Consider the following 15759-nt stretch of genomic DNA (forward strand, 5'->3'; position numbering starts at 1 on the left):
GGAGGGTATATGATGGTGATTTAAAAGTGGATTGATGCATGTAAATATGCAGAGATTACAATGTTCCAACATATGCATTCACTGAATGCTTTATTAAGAACACCTACACACCTATACACCTCATTCATGCAATTATCTAATCATCCAATAGTGTGGCATCAGTTCATTGCATAAAATCATGCATAAACGGGCCAGTAGCTTTGGATAATGTTCACAACAGCCATCAGAAGGGGGTGGTGATCTCAGTGATTTTGACCATAGTCTGATGAATTTCGATTTCTGCTGAGGCGCACAGATGGTAGGGTCAGAATTTGGTGCCAACAGCATGAATCCATGGATCCAATCTGCCTTGTGTCAACAGTCCAGGCTGGTGGAGGTGGTGTAATGGTGTGGGAAATGTTTTCTTGGCACACTTTGATCCCGTTAATAACAATCAGTCATTGCTTGAATGCCACAGCCTATTTGAGTACTGTTGCTGATATGTGAAGATGTGCCATCTTCTAATGGCTGAATCCAGTAGAGCACCTTTGGGATGTGGTAGAATGGGAGAGTCGCAGCATGAAAGGACACCTGAACAAGCTGCAGGAATTGTGTGATGCAACCATGAATCAGAATCTCAAAGGAATGTTTCCAATGTTTGTGGAATCCATGTCATGAATATTTCAGGCTCTTTTGTCAAGTCAGATTTATTTATAAAGTGCATTTAAAGACAACAGCAGTTGATCCAAAGTGCTGTACAAAACATTAAAATTCATCACATTAAATAACATTATAACACAAAATAAAAATAAGTTTTCAGAGAAGATATAAAATTATCTAAAGATTGAGTGGATCTAATGTGAAAAGGGAGACTGTCCCAAAGTTTGGGACCAACCACAAAAAAGCTCGATCACCCTTTATCTTACTGCGACAACGGGGGACAAATAAAAGAAGTTGATTACATGATCTCAATGCTCTAGTCGGAGAGTAAAGGTGAAGACGGTCAATAATGTACTGTGTAGCAGAACTAGAAAGAGCTTCGTATACATCAATTAGAATTTTAAAATCAATTCTAACCTTGACAGGAGGCCACTGAAGAGATGCCATAATGGGGGAAATATGATCCCTCTTTTTGGTCCCTGTTAAAAATCTAGCTGCTGCATTTTTTGCACTAGCTGCAGACGAGATTGAGGTAGATTGAGGAAGACCGACATTCAAAGAATTACAGTAGTCAAACCGTGGTGTAAAAAGAGTATGCATCATGGTTTCTAGATCTTTTCTAGAGAGAAACTGTTTTAACTTTGCAATAGATAAATGAACGAAGCTTCCCTTTACAACAGCACTGATTTGTTTATCAAAGTGCATGTTTGAGTCAAATATATACAGTATCTCACAAAAGTGAGTACACTCCTCACATTTTTGTAAATATTTGATTATAACTTTTAATGTGACAACACTGAAGAAATGACCCTTTGCTACAATGTAAAGTAGTGAGTGTACAGCTTGTATAACAGTGTAAATTTGCTGTCCCCTCAAAATAACTCAACACATAGCCATTAATGTCTAAACCGCTGGCAACAAAAATTAGTACACCCCTAATGACTATACACCAGTGGAGCAGGATCCTTCCATCTAAACAGAATTAATCTCCTGGCCAGGAGAGTGCAGAAGGACATCATGCTGATCTCACACCACCTAAAAGGGGTATTCTCTGGGGTCACCCCAAACATTGCAATAAGAGGGGACGGCTGTACTACTCTTCCCAATATCTTAGTGAAAGTTTCAAATACAGATTGCCAGAATGTGTACAGCTTTGGACATGTCCAGAACATATGCGAGCCATCCAACATTTAATATCCTTAAGGCATTTAAAAAGGAACCAAAAAGGACTGATGCTATTTGACCTAACTGGCCAATATAATTGGGTATCATCAACATAGCAGTGAAATGGAATATTATATTTCTGAAAAATAGAATCCAGGGGAGGCATATTAAGGGGGAAACAACAGAGGAACCAATATGGAGCCCTGAGGAACACCACACGATAAGAAGAGAAATTACCTATGTTTACTGAAAAAGTCATATCTTTCAGATAAGACGCAAACCACTGCAAAGGCAGACCCTTGATACCAACCACAGGCACAAAGTGATTTAAATTAATACTATGGTCAATAATGTCAAAGGCAGAGCTAAGATCCAATCAGACCAACACAGAACAAGTGGCAAAAGTAAAGTGACATTAAAATATCATTAGTAACCTTTAACAGGGCAGATTCAGTGCTGTGTAAAGATCTAAAACCTGACTGGAAATTGTCTAAAATATTTGAAAAATTCAAATGAGAATATAACTGTGCATAAACAACTTTCTATGTCCAACTTTCCAGCAACTTTGAGATAACAACAGGGAATTTGGCAATAGGCTTATAGTTGTGTAAAGTTGGATCAAAATAAGGTATTTTAAGCAAAGGCTGCACAATTGCATGTTTGAGGCTGGCTGGTACAACTCTGGTAGCTAAAGAGCTATTAATAATGGCTGTCACAACTGGACTGACAGTTTCAAAAACCTCTTTCAAAAGATGTGCAGGAAGAACATCAATCATACAACTTGAACACTTCATCTGTGAGATTAAATCAGAAAGCTGACCTGTGGAGACTGGTTGAAAATTTGTTAAATACCTGAGCGGAGGTGAATCCTCTAGAGCAGGAGTGGGCAATCTTATCCCGAAAGGGCTGGTGTGGGTGCAGATTTTCATTCCATCCAAGCAGAAGCCACACCTGAATCTATTGAAAGCCAAGATCAACTGATTAAACCGGTGGAATCAGGTGTGCCTCTTGCTTGGTTGGAATGAAAACCTGCACCCACACCGGCCCTTTCCGGATAAGATTGCCCACCCCCGCTAGAGGATCAAATCTCAAAGGCGTAATAGAAGAATTGATAACTTCAATTTTGTTGACAAAAAATTAAGAAAAAAAGAAATTAATCACAGGACTCATTTACTTCTTTGCAATTGCCCTCTAGTAGATTAGATGCCAGTGTCAGGTTTCTAATTAGGTGGCATATTAACAGTTTATCCTAATTGTGCACCAGCTGAATATTTGCCAATGTGTGCCTGTTTTTTATTCTAGCTCAAGTTCTTAATATCTCCACATATGCACAATGCACAGTATGCCTATGAAATGAAAATGGTTATCTGGGCTATAAATTACATTGAGTTAATTATTTTTTTTATTTGTTGTAATTCATAGGAATAGTACAAAAGGATGTTGTTTTTTTTTTTTTTCAATAAGCTTATCTAGAATCTGAAGCAGCATTCCGGTCATATACAGCCAATGTCGACAGTAGTGTTTCCCAACTTTGTTTCTTCCATGGCACAGTTTTGATAAGTAAAAAAAACCCACGGCATGCCACTATCACATTAAACACTAACTTATAACAAAATTGCACAAACATGCATTGCAATGCTTTGAATGTCATTTTAAAATGGCGTATTATGTTAAAAATAGTACTCACACTTAATGTGAAACTTGAGCTTGTTTTGATGATGAAGATGATATCCTGGCTGGAATTGATGACGATGACACAGAGGTCTTCGTCAACTGCTCTGAGTCTTTCTCTGTTTTTGTTCGTTATGTAAGTCAGACTTGAAAAGCTTATAGGTAGATTGTGGAAAATGATCGCAACACTGAGATTGCACTGTCTGCAATGACTGGATGCGCTTTGGCCGCAGTCAACCAGAAACTGTCCAAAGGTATGTCACGGAATGTAATTTTCAAATCACGATCATTTCAGTGAGTTGCTCTGGTGCTACAATGACAGTCCGTTTATGTTGTACATTGCAGATGAGCTAAATGATTGTCGCACCCATCTTGGCTTTGGATGAATCTTTTGCTTTCTTTCTCATATCCCCACTGCTAGAGGGTCCAGGTTTCGGTTTAGGGTCGGTGGTTTTTCTTTTCGAGAATGTGTTCATGTTTTCTGTAGGTCTTAGTTGCGTGCTCACTTGTAATGTGTGAAATTCGTATATGAAAAAAATCCAAGTCACGTTGGAATGCAATGAGGTCACAGATAGCTAGAGTGCATATTGGGTGATGATAAAACAACAAATTTCCATACTTTTCATACATTTATATACTTTTTTGTACCAGTGCTGAAGTACTTTATTTATTTATTTGTTTGTTTGTTTGTTTGTTTGTTTGTTTGTTTATTTATTTATTTATTTATTTATATATATTTTAATAATTTTCCACTGCTGACCTGTCAACCTGTCGCAGCACTCTAGCGTGCCATGGCACAGCACTTGGGAAACACTGGTCTACAGGGTGCATTTTTAAGTAAACACTACCAAACATATGTAAATTTACTGCATTATAAAAATCACTTATATACAGTGTAAGGAATGTTTGTAATCTGACCACTAGATGGTAGCAGCACATAAAAATAATGTAAGAGTAAAGCTAAGCCTTTATTTTTACTTTTATTTAATTCATTTAATGCAACTTAATTTAGCTTAGCTTTGTGCATGTTGTTTTTGTGAATAAAACAAGGAACAGTGTCATTTATTTTAAAAACCAAACAACAAAAAATACCCAACTGTTATTCATTCATCAAACATAAAGGACCTTTATAAATGGAACTGTAACTTTTATAAATCCCTGTAAAATGTATAAATGAATCTCCCTAACACTCTGCTCACATGCTCTCAGATATAGGGCACTATGTGCTGTTCATTGTGGTGAATTGCTCATTGTCATGTTTGGGTAGCCAGCAGCCGCAGAACAAAATGCAATAATGATTGAATAATATTAAAGAATAATTACTTATGGGTATTCTGAACAAACACAAATGTATGGTTTGACTGCCCCACTGTCTTATTTTGTGTTTCTAAGTGAAATTATGGTGTGAATACAACTAGCCCAACATCAATAGTTCCCATCCCTCATGTTTCACTGACACTGTTTTAGATATGGGCATTATTTTTGTTAGAAAATTGCTGTGCCAGTGGATTGGAGTTGGCTGGGCAATGACTAAAGGCCTAAAACTTGCAAATGTATCTGCATGTCTACATACATGGATTGAATGCATGGTGTAAATGTCCCACTGGCTTACATTTCTCTTGCTCTCTCTCTTGTTCTCCTTCTCCTCTGCAGATTCACTCGGCCTGAGCATCTAGGTAGCAGTGCCAAAATTAAGTGCGGAGGTTGTCATAGCTATCAGGAGTCCACCAAACAGTTGACAATGAAGAAGCTTCCTATAGTCGCATGTTTTCATCTGAAGGTAAGTTTAATCAGTTATAAACATTAACAGTGGAAGGAGAACACAGTGGAACTACATCATACCAAGAGTGCCACTCACTCCATATGCAAAAGCTAGAGTGGATTTATACAAGAATTATTATGAGGATGAAAACCATTGAAATTCAGCACTGAAATTCATTGGGCTGAAAAGCAAATTGTGGGTTTTTATATTAGCTATTAACTTTTTTTTTTACTATAAAAAATGGGTCAAACTCTCTTATTTTATTCATCATTTTTTATTTGATTATTTAATTGTAAATTTAATGATAATAATGAGTCTTTTATTGGTCACACATACAGTAGAGCACAGTGAAATTGTTTTCTTCGCATACCCCAGCCTGTCAGGAAACTGGGGTCAGAGCACAGGGTCAGCCATGATACGGTGCCCCTGGAGCAGAGAGGGTTAAGGGCCTCGCTCAAGGGCCCAACAGTGTCAGTTTGGCAGTGCTGGCTTGAACCCCGACCTTCTGATCAGTAACCCAGAGCCTTAACTGCCAAGCCACCACGGGGGGATGGGAACGAGTTAAAAACTTATCTCTGTACAACTATTTTTATAATTGAGCATACTTTTAATAAAATGTTATGTAAACCAGCTGCAAAAATAGAATTTTGACAGAATACAAGAAGCAGCATGGCACAATTAGTGGGGCTCGTCCTGAAGGTATATATTTCGAATTCCAGCTGAAACGGTATAAAAAATGAAAGGTAAGATGGTCACCTCACTGTCACAGTTTACCACATTGTATCCACATTTTTAAAGATGACAGTGGTAAACAACATACAACAGCAGCAGTCCTAGTATTTGATAAAGTATTTTATGAGGAAAGCTACCATGATTACTGCAGAGGTGGGTAGTAATGCATTGTTTACTTCGTTACATTTACTTGAGTAACCTTTTGGAAAAAAAATACTTTTAAGAGTAAGTTTAACTGACCATACGTATACTCTTACTCAAGTTTATTTTTAAACCGAAATGTACTTTTACTACATTCAGTGGCGTTCCTCCGTTACTGTTAAATGATGAATGAATATATGTAGTTTTAAGAATTAGTTTATATCATGTATAATGAGGTTGCTAGTCTCACCATGTGCTGCAGTGGTCTGTCTGCTGACACAACTTTTTTAGCAGCTCGGTTGAAGAGGGGATTGGTGGAGGCAGGACACACAAACTCACTCTATGTCTACACACACTTTCTCTTCTGTTCTGTTTCATAATCTGTTCTTTTGTTCTATGTTGTCTTGTTTAAAGGCAGATGCTGACAAGTTTCTGTTGTTAACGTGTTAAGACAGTCACCCGATGGGAAAATGTTTTTTGTTTGTTTGTTTTGTTTTTTTGGGGGGTGTTGAGATTTTGTGTTGAAATGACAGGTTCTGTGTTATTGTACCCATCACAGGACTGGGATATGCTGCTTCATCTTGAACCCTGGTTTTATATCATATAAATAGAACAGACAGACTTTCAAGGAGACGTGTGACTTACAGTTCTCCGTGTAGTCTGAGATCCAGGATTTTCCCTTCATTTTAAGTAACTAGTAACTTGCTACTTGACTAGTCTTCTCATTGGATACTTCATTACACTTGCTCAAGTAATTATTAACATAACTACTTTTACTTCTACTTGAGTAAAATCATTGGCTACTCTACCCGCCTCTGGATTACTGAAATAAATATTGAATCAGCTCTTTGCCTTTAGAGTTTATCAAAAAAAAAAATGGAGGAATAGCATTTGTTCAGTTTTTCAGTTGATATGTTTGTCTTTAAAATGTGACTGGCTGTTTTAAAAGTTATGATCCAAGAGTAATGGGAATAATTGTTCATAATCAACACCAGCATAATGTTTAATGTTAATTCCTACCCCTATAACATTATAATTTCAAAGATATATTGAATCCTTATAACAACCAAAATATGAGCGAAGAATAATAATTTTTATTTTTTTTTTAATAAAGGTTTCAGATTTAAATCAAGGGAATTGGACCAAAAAGGTTCTGGGCTACATTTATTTTGCATTAACACTTCATATCTCTCCTTCTGTTCCTTCTCACTCCCACACCCTTCTGCTCCTCTTTTTCTTGTTCTCTAATTTGTTAATCTTTTGCCTTACCAGCGCTTTGAGCATTCAGCGAAGTTGCGCAGAAAGATCACTACCTATGTATCGTTCCCCTTAGAACTGGACATGACACCTTTCATGGCCTCCAGGTGAGCTCCTTCACCACTCATACACATGCATGTACTACTGTTCTGAGAATTCTTAGCTATTTAAATTGGTAGTGGAACAAATCAGAATAATTTTATTCACCATATGCATTTACATGTATTAGGAATTTTTTTTTGATGTTTGGCCGCAACATGATACACGGTGGACAGCACAACACCGTTACCATCATAATATCCAAATATTGCACCTTAAGTACCATTTGGTAGATTCGGTTGTAATTTACATCACAGTGGAATGCGGTTCAGAGTGCATTGAATGGAGTGGTATAATTGTGATATAATAAATAATAATAGCAATGATATATAATAATGACAATTTAATAAATAAAAATATATTTAATAAATAGCGATAAATAGTAATATTTATTAATGCTATTTAAAACAATAATATTTAATAGGTTTATTATTATTATTATTATTATCAATAATAATAATAATAATAATGTTAAACTATCTAGTGCAGGAGCCAGTTATACAGTTATAAATAATAACATTTTAGTGCAAGATCACCAAATGATTATGAAATCTTGCTTAGCCAGCCTGGTTAATAAGGAATTATGGGTAATATTCATAGTAAATATTTACAGAGGGAAAAGTTTTCAGATGTTACATAGGTACATGGGTCGATTTTCTGGGTGGCCCATTCATATAATGAAAATCACCTGCTTGTAGTTTACTTCTGTGCCAACAACCGATTGTGTGCACAATTTTATCTGGCCACAAGATACTAATTTGAGGTAGTGATATTGTGCATGGGATATAGGTTACTTTGAATGGCATTCCATTGTTTTGTGCATTTATTATGGTGAGTCAAATGAAAACGTGTTTTTTTTTTGTTTTGTTTTGTTTTTTTTTTGCATTGTTTATTGCAAATAGGTGTCACAAAAGTATATTTTTCTACATAGTCTCCATTACGTTCAATGCAATGCTGTGTTCCAGCACCTAACAAGTACTCGGTTTCCTCTGAAAAAGAAATTACGTTACCACTTATATAATCATATCTTTTGCCTCATTACAATTCAGATTTACCTCCAAAAGCTTAACTAAAATTGTTGTTAAATAGACCGATGATGTCCTCCCACATTTGACTCAGTCGGCCACTTTTTCCCCCTCACTTTTGACTGTTTCGTTATTGAGACTCTGGCAGCAACATCACATTCTAAAATGCTTATGTTAAAACACAATGTAACAGATAAAAGGATTAGCAAAATGTTTTTATGATTTTCCAGAAGTACATACCATTCTTATATTTTCTTATAATATTGATTTCTTTTTTCTTTTGGCAGTAAAGAGAGCAGAGTAAATGGCCAGTACCAGCAATCAGTAGATGTATTAAACAACGACAATAAGTAAGTAACTGTTTCAGTCATTGCTTATATTTATATTTACCAATCCTTGCCATACCCACTTTCACCATTGTGGCAAGAATTACTATAATCATGCAAGTCTGCATATGAAAGATTAGTTTTCTGTTTTTTACTGAGAAATTCAATGAATAAAAAGGGGGAGGGTGGGGACTGAACAAAACCACAATTGCCTCCAGGTTTCAAACCTGAGTAAACACACAATACAGTGTGGTGGGTTTTTTTATTATTATTATTATTATTTTATTTATTTATTTATTTTAATAAATGAACCAATTGCCTCTTGAACTTAAAATCTGGTTGTGCCACCTTTAGCAGCAATTACTGCAACCAAACACTTCCTGGAGATCAGTCTTTCGCTTACTTGTAGGATTAGGACTTGCTAGGACTTTCCTATGCTTTGGATTCTGCATAATCCAGTTGCACTTGAGTTGCAACTTACGGACTGAGGAACGGATATTCCCCTTTAGGATTTTCTGGTAGAGAGCAGAATTCATGTTTCCCTCAATTATGTTGCCCAGACTCTCAAGCAGCAAAGCATCCCCACACCATCACACTTCCACCACCATGCTTGACCGTAGGTATGATTGTTTTTCTGGAAGTCTGTGTTTATTTTACGCCAGATTAAATAGTTCCACTTTCGAATCATCAGTCCACAGAACATTGTCCCAAAGTGTTTGAGGATCATTTGAGGTATGTTTCAGCAAAATTCAGACGAGACTTAATGTTCTTCTGGGTTAGCAGTGGTTGTTGCCTCGCTACTCTTCCTTGCCATTTTTGCCCAGTCTCTTTCCCATAGTGAAGTCATGAACTATTGATGCAAGAGAGGCCTGTAGGTCCTTTGATGATGTCCTTGGCTCTTCCTGGATGAGTAGTTGCCCCTGTTCTTGGAGGAATTTTTGGAAGATCGGCCTCTGCTGTGCAGAGTTCTTCCATTTGGAGATAATGGCTCTCACTGTGGTCCTTTGGAGTCCCAGAGCCTTTAAAATAGCTTTGTAACACTTCCCAGGCTGAGGTATTTCAGTCACCTTCTTCATCATTTCTGGAATTTCTTTCAATTTTGGCATCTTATGTTACTGGGTAAGAACTTTTAACCAACTTCATGCTGTTGAAAAAGTTCTATTTAAGTGTTGATTTCATTGAACAGGGTTTGCAGTAATCAGTCCTGGTTGCGTCTAGTCCAGCTGAACCCCATTATGAATGCAAACATAGATTTGGGGAATTTTCACTCAGGCCCATTTTATATTGGATAACTGTTTTGCTTCAATAAATAACATTATCACTTAAAAACTGTATTTTGTGTTTATTCAGGTTGCCTTTGTTTCATCTTAGATTTTGTTTTAATTTCTGTATCAGTTTAGTATTATGTACACAAACAGAAGAAATCAAATAGTTTTTCACAGCACTGTACCTCTCTGACAGTTCTGGGATTTGTATCTACACTTCTTGTCATCAACACCGAACCTTATCTGCTGAGCAGTTACTAGTGTCCACCTATTTTCATAATGCCCCTGCTTTTATGTGTGTTCATATATTAATGTTTGTTAAAGCATTTGTTTGTATTTTTCCTCAGATACTCCCTGTTTGCTGTAGTGAATCACCAGGGCACATTAGAAAGTGGTCACTACACCAGTTTCATCCGCCAGCACAAGGACCAATGGTTTAAATGTGACGATGCCATCATCACCAAGGCCAGCATTAAGGACGTGCTGGACAGTGAAGGGTGTGTATAGAGTATTTGGTCATCTGACCATGGCACCCATATGTGCTTGTTGAGCATCCTATTCCAAAGGCATGGCATTAATATAGAGTTGGTCACCCTTTGCTGCTGTAACAGCCTCCACTCTTCTGGGAAGGCATTCCACTCGATTTTGGAATGTTGCGTGGGGATTTGTGCCCATTCAGCCACAACAACAGTAGTGAGTTTGGGCCAACCTTTTGTTGGTGTTCCAGGTCACCCCAAAGATATTCAGTGAAACATGTTTGGGGCTCTTAGTTAGAGTGAAGGAAAAATGTGATGCTACAGCATACAATGAAATTCTAGAATTTCAACTTTGTGGCAAAAATTTGGGAAGGGCCATATATGGGGGTCATGGTGAAGCTTCCACATACTTTTAGCCATATAGTGTAGAACTAGCAACCACCCATATGCTATCTAGCAAGTAGTTCTCTAGGCTTTCTAAGGAAGATAGCTACTTGGTTAGTCTGCAAATAGTTTGGGCCAGATGAAGCCAATTTTATAATTCACCATGCAAGACTACACTGGGAAAAGTCATTATCAGAATAGTACCAGGTCAATCGGTCTTGAAACACCTCCGAGATACTGCTCTAGACATCCTTCCAAGGAAAGCAACTTATTGAGCTATAAGGACAGCTCTGTTTACCAGGCCATCCACACACATGAATATTAAGAATTTATACCTCCTTAAATAGTGTAATATGATTCACAGATTTATTATTTTGCACATATGTTACTGATTTATTTCTTTTTGTTGCTAGCATTGTAACCTTTAACTGTATTCCAGTTAAATAACAGCTGTCTTTGCTGTTGTTTTACAGTAATACACTGGCTACAAATATCACAGTGCCTTTTTTCAGGTTACACTGTTAACTAGGGGCGTAAACTTCAGGCTTCCATACAATATGATACAGTTTTGCTTCATAAGGCAATGATTTGATATTTGACGACACTACTTCTATATGATATGATACAAGATGATTCAGTTTAGTAGACTCCGCTTAGTGTTTAGCACATTCGCCTAACACCTCCAGGGTTGGGGGTTCGATTCCCACCATGGCCCTGTGTGTGCGGAGTTTGCGTGTTCTCCCCGTGATGCGGGGGTTTCCTTCGGGTACTCCGGTTTCCTCCCCCAGTCCAAAGTGTCCGTAGTGTATGAATGGGTGTGTGAATGTGTATGTGCTTGTACCCTGCGATGGATTGGCACCCTGTCCAGGGTGTACCCCGCCTCGTGCCCGATGCTCCCTGGGATAGGCTCCAGGTTTTCCTGTGACCCTGAAAAGGATAAAGCAGTATAGAAGATGGATGGATGGATAGGGGTATTTTAAGTGTCAGAGTTACAGGTAAATCACCTTGCTAGCTTATTTACACACATGTTTTAAAATCTTAATTATTTGATAATTCATGTATTATAAATTTATTTATCAATTATAATTTAAGATTGTCGCCCCCATTAGCTTTAGAATTTGCCTTTTAGATCTATGCGTTGATCCAAATCGTCGTCAAAGGTTGTTGTTTAACATGAGTTCTTAGTTTACATCTGACATACATTTATTGTTTACTTAAAAAACTAAATCTTACACTCAAGGACAGCCCAAATATCTTTGTAATTATTTATGTAATATATGAATTCAGTGGATGTAACTTTCTTAATTGTAATTAAGAACTGTCTTTTTACATGGCAGCCTGGGGCTAATGCTGTGATTAATTTATTCAGTAGCACCCTCCAGACTGTGATAATAATATGCAACCCATCCAGTACAATCTGCATTGTCGTGTTTTTCATTTACACACCAAAGTATTCAATATTCTATGCAAAATAACCAGTTCTGTGTCTTATAAATGCAAGTTGAGTCTCTCAACTTATGGGTCCAAGTGAAAAATTTTTTTAGCCAGTGTTTCTGTGAGTATGCTATCTCGAGTTTATTAAGTGTCCATTTCTCTCCACTACAGGTATTTGTTATTCTACCATAAGCAGTTCCTTGAATACGAGTAGCTTTAACACATCAATCTGCTGACTGTGGAGTGCTTCGTTCATCCAGTGAAAGCGGCTGAGAGGGAGATCACACCTGCAGCAGAGGACACAATTAACACAAGCCTACCTGAAACTGTGACTACCCACCGCTTCCTTCCCACTTAGGGGCCAAAGCAAAAGAGACAAAAAAACAAAATCATGCAACACATTCAAACCAGCACTGAGCTAACCATTACTTGATGTGAGAAAAGCGGAGGAGAGGAAGAAGTGCACGACTGCTTTCCGCCTCTCCTGCCACTTTCTCCACTGCTGAAAAAAGAAGAGGGTGAAATGAACAGATCTGTGAAAACAGGAGTAGAGGGCACATCTCAACTAGTTTTTGTTATTTTTGTAGAGGGTTTTTTTTTCTGTTTTGTTATTCTGTCTTTTCCTCTCCATGGTGCTCTCACTCAAACTGACCAAGCGTTAGAAGCCTGCTGGGCTGAGTCAGTGTCTATTTTGCATATGCATATGAACTCAATGCAACAAAATGTTTTTTTTTGTTTGTTTGTTTTTTATTTAAATAATGGACTAGCACATAAAAAGGTTTGTTTGTTTGTTTGTTTGTTTGTTTGTTTTAAAGAACTTATTATAAACATTGTTTGTGATATTGGTAATGAAATGCTGTATGCCTTCAGTATCTAGTCTCCATTTTTTCAACAGTCGACTTGGCTGAAGCAGTAAAGTATGTAGGTCTGGGACAGTACTGCCATGGAAGCTGAGCGCCTAGGCAAGTCTGTGTTATTTCTGTTTTCTGTTTATTTTTATATTCTTGAGTTTACTCAATCCATGTTCACCTTTTTGATTTTAAAATTCTCTTCAACAGAGTTTTGTTGGAGTTGTTTTCAGTTGTTTCCTTCCCTCAAATTTATAATTTGTATCTCTGTTGTGTTGTGAACAGTTTTGGTAAGGTATTATAAAGCTGATGCTGGCTCTCTGCTGAAGAGGAGCAGCAGACCTGGCCATTTTTCAAGGCAATATTTGGCAAGACCACTCGTACAGTGTTATTTTACTGTTGTGATCTGTGTGCCTCTGTGATTTTGATCATCCCTCAAGAGCCAAGCCTGTAGGCCTATGCAAGGCAGGTGTTTAAAGGAAGAGTTCACCACTTTAAAAAAAAAAAAAAAAAAAAAAAAAAAAAAAAAAAAAAAAAACCACAAAGGAAAGAAAGAAATCGACAAGCATCTTCTTGCCTCAGCTTTATCTGTGATTGGTAGAGAGGCCATTTTCATCACTGAACTGTTTGGTCAAAGCATGCTTTTAGAGACCCTACTCTCTCACCCAGCATTTAAAGAAAACTGTATGTGACAAGCGATTACTAAAGGTTGTTTTGTATCATTAGCACAGCATGACATAAAGCAAAACATCTCTGCCATGCACAAGTGGCGAGTCAAAACAGTCACATGAGTGGCAAGTAGTCAAAAATGAAGTATGAAATTGCACATGCATCAGGTTTCAAATGTTCCATTAGCTATATTAATGTTACTATTCTCACAAACACAATAAAACAGTAAAATACAACAATTTCATTCTTATCCTCCTCCATATTCCCCATGATGCTGTGCTTTCACCGCATGCAATATGAAGTAACTATTGAACAGTTTAAATCAATTCTATTATGTTCTAAATGGCCTCTGTGTTGCGGTAGTGTGGTAAACACACAAAACAAGAACTCTTCCAGGAACCATTGACCTGGGCTAAGAATTGGGTCACAGGTTTTGTCCCAACACGATTACTTTGACATCTGGTGACTTACCTATAGATGGTATAAAATGTGGTTTAATTTTGAGCTTGCCATGTAGGTGGTTACTGTAAGAATTTTTAATAGAAGCTACATTACTGACTCTCCCTGTTGACCTAAAGGTTTCTCTGCCTCTGTCTCAGGCCACATACATCCATAGTAGTATGGATAGTAAGGTATTTGAAATGTTCCTAATTTTATTTTTCCACACTACAGCATGCATAAACCTATGCACTTAAAAGCATGACATAGCACATGATAACATAGTGTGTATTAATCAGTTATGGTTTATTTTTTCCCCCGAACTGAGTTCCAACACACAACCTCTCCTGTTCTAGGGCACCTGATAGATAGTGGGTAAAGTTGGGCTCAAAAATTTTAAAACCAGTTTATAGAACACTTTTTCATATTTTACTATTTGTCTTCCTCACACAACAACTTCAGGCAAAGCTCAGAGAAGAAACACTCTCTGTAGCACTCCAGACAAACCTGCAAACCAGGGGGAAAATTATGTGGCCCTCCAATAAATCAGGACAAGGAGGTATCTTTGGCTGTGTGTTATTCATATTTGGAATGCTACACCTTCTTACATTAGTCATTAGGTGTTTTAAGGAAGGATTCTGAGGGAACACTGAAGGATGGGACTAAATTTGTTTAGATTTAATTTCAAAGCTTTTCAAGGTACAAAAATTCTATTTTTAATAATCCCAAGCAGACCACTCTCAAGAAAGTGTTATTATGCAAATGGTTCATACTAACCAACTCTAGAGCAGGAGGTGTGAATTGTTGGAATGCACAAGGGGCCGCCTCTGACAGTATTCTCTATGGCATCGTGCCTTGTGCACAGTGGTGCCTATGCACACAAACTCAGTGCTGCTCTTTTAAATCCGTATGCTGTTTCCATGTGGAGCTAAAGACAAAATAACACACCAGTATATTTGTGTCTGTCTGATGTTCTTAACATCACTTTTCACCAAAAGAAATCCTCAAGGTAAACCTTACATCAAGGTTGCACAGCTTATGGCAAGTCAGCAGTTGCAAGTGGCACGTGGTAATGCCACATCAAAGACCTCAAAATATAACTGGTGTGCTTATGTTAAAAAATAAAACAAACAAATAAAAACATTAGATGACTCTTAGCCAGTTCATTTGTCTGCTGCAGATTTATTTTAATTTTTTTTTTCTATTTCTATGCTAGAACTAAATGGGGTGAAGTAAATGATCATGGTTTGTCTGGAGTCTTACTATGGCCTTTTGGTCATTCAGGGAAACAGGAGAAGTATTTAACTGATTAAAACCAAACAGGAACTGTGTCTTGTCTTTCTTTATCTTTTGCACACATATTTTCCTTGTTTGGATCCTCTTGGTTTTCTCAAGAATTGAGTAAATTATTAGTCCCTATAGTGAAGTA

At 37.3% G+C, this 15759-nt stretch overlaps 1 protein-coding gene across 1 annotated transcript in view; it reads left to right on the forward strand.

Moving 5' to 3' along the window:
• Positions 1-15481, forward strand: part of LOC108260277 (ubiquitin carboxyl-terminal hydrolase 22) — a 54955-nt gene extending 39474 nt beyond the window's left edge. Inside the window, exons 9-13 of the mRNA XM_017460417.3 lie at positions 5128-5254; positions 7382-7473; positions 8778-8840; positions 10429-10578; positions 12547-15481. Coding sequence (XP_017315906.1) covers positions 5128-5254; positions 7382-7473; positions 8778-8840; positions 10429-10578; positions 12547-12589 — 475 coding nt within the window. The 3' untranslated portion in view covers positions 12590-15481. The remainder of the gene's footprint in view (positions 1-5127; positions 5255-7381; positions 7474-8777; positions 8841-10428; positions 10579-12546) is intronic.
• The last annotated feature ends 278 nt before the right edge of the window (positions 15482-15759 follow it).

This window comes from Ictalurus punctatus, chromosome 2 (assembly GCF_001660625.3).
Source record: "Ictalurus punctatus breed USDA103 chromosome 2, Coco_2.0, whole genome shotgun sequence".
Taxonomy (NCBI): Eukaryota; Metazoa; Chordata; class Actinopteri; order Siluriformes; family Ictaluridae; genus Ictalurus; species Ictalurus punctatus.